This window comes from Paroedura picta, chromosome 4, assembly GCF_049243985.1.
Source record: "Paroedura picta isolate Pp20150507F chromosome 4, Ppicta_v3.0, whole genome shotgun sequence".
Taxonomy (NCBI): domain Eukaryota; kingdom Metazoa; phylum Chordata; class Lepidosauria; order Squamata; family Gekkonidae; genus Paroedura; species Paroedura picta.
This window is the reverse complement of record NC_135372.1, coordinates 94670444-94677321: the sequence shown is the minus strand read 5'-3', so window position 1 is coordinate 94677321 and position 6878 is coordinate 94670444. Positions and strand designations below refer to the sequence as shown.

Below are 6878 nucleotides of genomic sequence, written 5' to 3'. Positions count from 1 at the left end.
CGTGCTGCTTACGTTACAAAGGGGGCAGGACATATATAAGCCCAGGGCGTGTAGCTGCCGTCCGCCATTTTGTCCAGTGTGAAGAGCAAGGGTGGTAGAGGAGGCTTGTCTTGGCGGGAAAGCGAACGAGCTCATCCAAGCCGGGCGGCTAAGAGGAGCAGAGGAAGAGGCGGTGGCAGCAAAGTAGCTGCAGTAGCAGCGATTTAGGATAGTTTTCCTAGCCCGGAAGCCGGTGAGACAGGGTTGGGTTGTAAGGCCGCGCGGTTGCGACAGCGGACAAAGACCCGCCGCCATTTTGTGTAGTCGGGATGGCGCCGGGTATCGAGGCAGGCAATTAGTGCCGCGGAATGGATGAAGAGGGGTGGGGTGTGAGCTGATGGAGTACGGGGGCCGCTGCTGCTCCGTACCCAGAGGCATGACGAGTGGGGGGAGAACCGCGGGAAACCATGACTGCTTGGCTCAGTAAGAAGTGGCTTCGTGAGGGCGCCTCCCGCTCACAGCAATTACAAGATAGCATTTTTTCTTTGAAGAAAAATGAGCCTTAGTTTTAATTTTTCCCGGACACACGCTAGAAGGATGGAACTGTTTGCCACTTTCACGGGGCCTGGCGGTAAGCCAATATGGGAATCGGGAGCTGTGTGCAAGAACAAGAGATCTTCTAGCGTTTTGGGAAGATAAATTGTTAGGAATATGTGTGAAGATTCGACCATCCTCAAAAAGGGCGCTTCCTCCTTCCTCACAAAGTCTTAAAGTGGCCTGTGAATTATAAGCACTTACGTTGTCCATTGCATGCCAGTTGTGTTTAGCGTCTCATATATCTGTCTCTGAATGTGAGAATTCCAATAATTCAGTGTTTTTAAAGATATTTTATGTGGTACTGTAGTAGGTATTGCTGGACCCTGCTCATAAAGAAAATTGATCAGTATGTGTATTCCCCCTCCTTTTGTCTTGTAGAGATGCATCGTGATTCATGTCCACTGGACTGCAAGGTATATGTAGGTAACCTTGGGAACAATGGCAACAAAACTGAATTGGAACGTGCTTTTGGCTACTATGGACCACTGCGCAGTGTGTGGGTTGCTCGGAATCCCCCTGGTTTTGCCTTTGTTGAATTTGAAGACCCACGTGATGCTGCTGATGCAGTTCGAGAACTAGATGGAAGGTAATGTCATACATTTATTTCTGGGGTGGAGAGGAGGTAATGTTGTGTACTGTAGACCATCAGTAATACAACAACATATTTTTGTTGTGGTAGTAATACTACAGAAGTATGTGTCGAGGATAGACTGAAGAAAACTTACCAGTCACAGGCTTCCTTATGTGTTCCTGGTAGATTTCTTGTATGAAGACCACATTTTTCTTAAGGGGAAAAACCCAAACAATACAGAAACTCTTTAAGTATTTCCAATCCTTTGCTTGTGTTGGAATTTCTTGTATATAGAACATTATCGTTTTGTAGCCTTCCTAACTCTGTAGTGTTGTTAAGTTTGGTATACAGGTTTTTTAATATATTTGAAAGCTGTGCCTTAAAAATAGCTTTACGGTTTTACGAAAGGCTTCAGATGTGTTGTGCAGTAGACAGGAAACAAATGCTACATATACTCTTATTTGTTTATGTGATTGAGAATGAAATTAAAATACAGACTACATTGTTCACCAAAGCAAATAATGGAAACCTTTCAGATTATCATCTATAAAGTGCACAGACTAAAGATGTTAGTTCAGTTTGGTTATTATTGATGATGATGACCTCCCCCCCTCCAGAACTCTATGTGGATGCCGTGTCAGGGTGGAGCTGTCCAATGGTGAAAAGCGTAGTCGGAACCGTGGTCCACCTCCTTCATGGGGTAGACGTCCTCGGGATGATTACCGTAGAAGAAGTCCTCCACCTCGCCGCAGGTACCAATGATCATCACAAAATTTATATAGATCTTGACAGTTTTATAACTTGGCACAGTAGACTTTTTGAAAATCATATTGACTATGATGAATGCCAAATAATCAAATTGTAAAGGTATTAGGGAAACACAAGCATACTGTCAAACACTGACTTTTGTCTTTAGGTATCTATGCCAGTTGATAGTGCCCTCTAACATCAATTACACTCTCTCCTTCTAAAGTCTATTCATCCTCTAGTTATTCCCTTTTTCTTCCCAGGACACAAACTTAGGGTTTTTTGCTTTCTTTCTCCATTGTGGTATACATCAGAACAGCTTGGCTTTTTCACTGAGATTTTTTCCATTTTAGCACAAGTATATGCCCAGCAAGCAACTGCTTAAGAATGCTTAAGTAATTGGTAGTTACTTGGCTTCATTTTTCACTAGTAAAAGTTGTGGTATGACACTGCTGTCATTTAAGTTCTACAACACTAAATTTTTACTTGGTAAGATTCTCTGACCAAGGCAAGTTGGGTGTTAATTGTTCACTTCAGTACTTCTACAAGAACTGATAATCACCTGTAACAGGCTAAGGAGGTCTGTACAGAATAAGAGGGAAACACAATAGGAGTATTTGTTAGCTAATAGATGGTTGTACTGATGGCTTGTTTTTCATTTTTTATGCTTTTTGGTCCATCTATTAATAAAAATGAACCCGTTACAGAGTCACCATCATGTCTCTTCTCACCACCCTCTGAGTCTGCATTAGCCAGTCAACTAGCCCTTTCAGCGTCATGTGACCAGCGCGCCCCATTCAGCTTGGCTGGTGTCGTTTCACATGACCCAGGCATGGCCAGTCGTCAGGTTGCACCGCCCTTTGGTTCCCGAGCATGCTGTTTTCTCTCAGCCTTCTCTCCAACCTTAACCAAATCGGCAGCAGCCACCTCGACCGCCCACACATTCCCGGCCAATCAGCTCAGCTGTTTATTTACCAAATGTCTTCACAACAACTGCAGCAGCAGCCTTCGGCTAACAAAAAAGCAGGAAAAATCCACAACACCCCCTTCGCCAACCAACTAAATACAACGCAACATCTGGCAAAACCTTTTCAGCAAATTCTTCTGGGCAGTCAGTCCGGCAGCCTCACCTCACCATTTCTAGCTTGTTGAAACCAAAAAACTAGTAAGTTTTTCCTGCTTATACAGTTTACTGCTGGTTAAAATAAGGAGTAAGCGGCTTATAAGTAATTATTTTTCTCAATCAAAGGCTGGCTGTGCATAATTTAGTGGTAACATACATATGTTGCTTGAATAAAACTTTTAAGGGTGTTAAGGAAACTTAATATAAGTAACTAAACTGCAGTATTGCATGCAAGATGGCAAACTACACTTAATGCTAACATTTTTTTTTCCTTGCAAAAATCTGCCAACTCCTTTCACCTTTAAAGGGTTTTACTAACAGTGTCAGAACTTAAAACAATTACTTCTTGGGATGAACTGGGCAGACTTAAAGTTCTATAGTCTAAACACACTATGGCATTTTAAAATTTACATTCACAAATATGCAGTTCTAATTTAGCATTTAATGGCATTATCACTGCATTGGTCTTTCATTTGTTACCATGTGTCCTGTGTGGACTCTTGCCTTGCATGGGTTCCAAAATAGTGGTTTATACCAGTTTTGGAACTACTTGTGGGTCTTTGGATAGTGTTGTAGGCAGAGGATTTAGTTGAGATAGAAGTGCTACATTGGACAGGTTTACTATGAGGTTTTTTTTTAGTGAAAGCAAACTCATGGTTGGAAACATGCTGATCACGCTGAGTTTTGTTTTACTGCCTTAATCTTTCTATTTTGCTGGACGATGGGTGCCATTTATCTTGACACATTCACTGGGCCCAACAGTGACTTGACAAGTTGGGAATTGCCTCACCCCAATAGTACTGAATTTATGAAAAGACTCATTTTTCTTTTTCTGGTTGTAGATCTCCACGAAGGAGAAGTTTCTCTCGTAGCCGCAGCAGGTAAATTATTGGCATTGTTTATAGAATGGTGAAGTGCTGTGGTATAGAAAATTTCTTCTGGAAATAGTAATTATTTCTAAATGTTCTGGTTAAAGGCCAAAGGATATCTAGAATTACATTTCTTAGTTGCCATCATTTGAATATTTCAACAAGAGCCAACTTGGTGTAGTGGTTAGGAGTGTAGACTTCTAATCTAGCATGCTGGGTTTGATTCCCTACTCCCCCACATGCAGCCATCTGGGTGACCTTGGGCTCACCACAGCACTGATAAAAACTGTTCTGACTGAGCAGTAATATCAGGGCTCTCTCAGCCTCACCTACCTCACAGGGTGTCTATTCTGGAGAGAGGAAAGGGAAGGCGACTGTAAGCAGCTTTGAGACACCTTCAGGGAGAAAAGCAGCATATAAGAACCTACTCTTTTTGTATTATATCATGCAACACTTATGCAGAAATGTTAGGTTATTGTAATATGTAATCCTAGTTCACTTTTGAAATGACAGAATATCTGCTTGTCAATATGACAAGACATTTAATGAAATAGTGTAAACTAAGTGAGCAATTTTTTAAAGTGATAATCAAAGTCTAGGAGTTAATGCAGTTAAGCACATTGGTCTTGTATTGACCTAGGTCATAAGAGCGCATATAAAAACTCATAATTCTGAATGTTCTTGTTACAGATCCCTTTCTAGAGACAGAAGGAGAGAGAGATCACTGTCAAGAGAAAGAAATCATAAGCCTTCTCGTTCATTTTCCAGATCTCGTAGGTAAGTATGCCATCTTCTAGTACAGTAATTAAAAGTTGTTTGACTGTGTATGGTGTTTTAGATGGAGATATAACTACATATTTAAGTTGGGAGTTTTTTAGATACAAGTCATGACAGTTTGTGTAGTGAAATATATTGAATTTATCAAGCAATAAAATTTAATTTTAATTTATTTATTCTATTTAGCCGCTCCAGGTCAAATGACAGGAAATAGAACTTGAGGAAGAGCAGTGTACAGGAAGTCACATTAGATCTGAAGAAAGGAGTATGTACAGAACATTGTTTTCTTTAAGACTTCATAAGCTTGGTGCATTTTTTAAAAATGTTTTAGCTGTCAAATTTTGTTTTTTCTTGTCTCTTGTAACAGGTGACAAATGTAACAGTTGTTGAATCTGTATATGGTTCTGAGCAGATCATATGAAGTGTAATATACTTCACAGTGTACCCTTAAGCATAATTGATCTTACATTAATATTAACCAATACCTTGCATAACTTTGACAAATAAACTTAAAAAGCCATGCAGTGGCAAATGCTTCTAGTCTAAATTTTATAAAACAAGCGGACTATTAAATCATGAACATTTGCTACAATCACAGATTGGGAATCCATTCAGGGATGGCTCTTGAAACTTGGTCAGAATGATCAGAATAAAAACAAAGGTCAGGAAAGGGAATATGAAATCCTAGTAGTTAGATTTTTTGTTAAAGGAAACTGTTTGCAAGTTCCAATTTGTACCATCTCAAAGTTAGAATTACTTTCTGTTATGTAAAGTATAGCTTTAATTTTGTATTTTTGTGAATAGAGTATTACTTAGATAATGAGCTGCCAGATACTGAAGCAAATGATTTGTATGCATAAGGGTACATTGTAGGTGATAACACTTTCTTACTGTGCAGAAGTTGTCATGTCACTGTAAACTCTTTGGAGATCTTGGGATTAAAGTTTTGGTTACAAATCGTTGTAAGTATTTAACTTTTATATCTTGATGTACTTTCAAGCAAAACATGTCCAGCTGGACTCATACAGTTTAATTTGAACTGTTACTATTGTGGAGCCATATTCAAATTTCACTGTGCTTAATGCTTGGATAATCCACTGTTAAAAGAATTTTCATACATAAGCAACTACTCCCACTAAGTCCTTTGTTGAAATACCTCCTGCTCTAATGGTGGTTGATCATAAGCCCATATATTTTGAATAAGATGGCTACTACATTACATTCAAACCAGTTACAGTAACATACGGCTTAGCATGCTGCACTCAGATGCATTGGAGTAAAGAAGCCCTCAAACTAATAGCTTGCTGTTAAAGGGATTCATAATTGTGCATTGAGCTTAGCTTTGTCATATATACAAAGCTAAAACTGCCTTGCTTTAAAGTGAAGTGTTGCATGCAATGTTTATCTGCAATAGAAACTGCTTATGACAGATGTGATTAGAGCACCAGTATGTACATTGATCTTGTATGGTAGAAAGTGATTGCTCCTGCATTTAGATTAAATCCATCCTATTTGAAAATACCTTGTTGAATTTCTTATCAAACATTGAAAAGGGAACACTATTGCAGCTTATAGTGTGGCAAAATTACCATCCATGGGGGGTCTTATTACCCTGAGCAAAGAGCAAGCTTAAAGCTGTGCATAATAGAAGCATAATGAGCCTCTTGTGGCGCAGAGTGGTAAGGCAGCCGTCTGAAAGCTTTGCCCATGAGGCTGGGAGTTCAATCCCAGCAGCCAGCTCAAGGTCGACTCAACCTTCCATCCTTCCGAGGTCGGTAAAATGAGTACCCAGCTTGCTGGGGGGTAAAACGGTAATGACTGGGGAAGGCACTGGCAAACCACCCCGTATTGAGTCTGCCATGAAAACGCTGGAGGGCGTCATCCCAAGGGTCAGACATGACTCGGTGCTTGCACAGGGGATACCTTTACCTTTAATAGAAGCATAAGTAAAAAGCAAGCACAGGATGCTTGTGTCCTTCATTTGATGAAATTAGAGTTCCAACAAGTGACCCTCACAGTGGTAGCCCCAGGATTCTTGACCAGATCAAAAAAGACTGATTTTGACCTACTACATCAAAGAGAGAAACTCAAAACACAGAACTTCAAAACAAAACACCTTTGAGTGCAGTTTCAAGTAAGTATTCTGCCCAGTGTATCTAGTGACACAGTTAAAGCTTTTAGCAATGGTGGAATGTACTGTGGGTTGGAAAATGGA

The 6878-nt window shown here is 40.1% G+C and overlaps 1 protein-coding gene across 1 annotated transcript; it reads left to right on the top strand.

Moving 5' to 3' along the window:
• Positions 1 to 52: 52 nt before the first annotated feature.
• SRSF3 (serine and arginine rich splicing factor 3) lies at positions 53 to 6182 on the top strand. Its single transcript, XM_077334354.1, has 6 exons — positions 53 to 232; positions 955 to 1162; positions 1765 to 1899; positions 3860 to 3898; positions 4577 to 4663; positions 4850 to 6182. Exons 2-6 carry the CDS (start codon positions 957 to 959, stop codon positions 4875 to 4877), a joined length of 495 nt encoding a protein of 164 aa, XP_077190469.1. The 5' UTR covers positions 53 to 232; positions 955 to 956; the 3' UTR covers positions 4878 to 6182.
• The last annotated feature ends 696 nt before the right edge of the window (positions 6183 to 6878 follow it).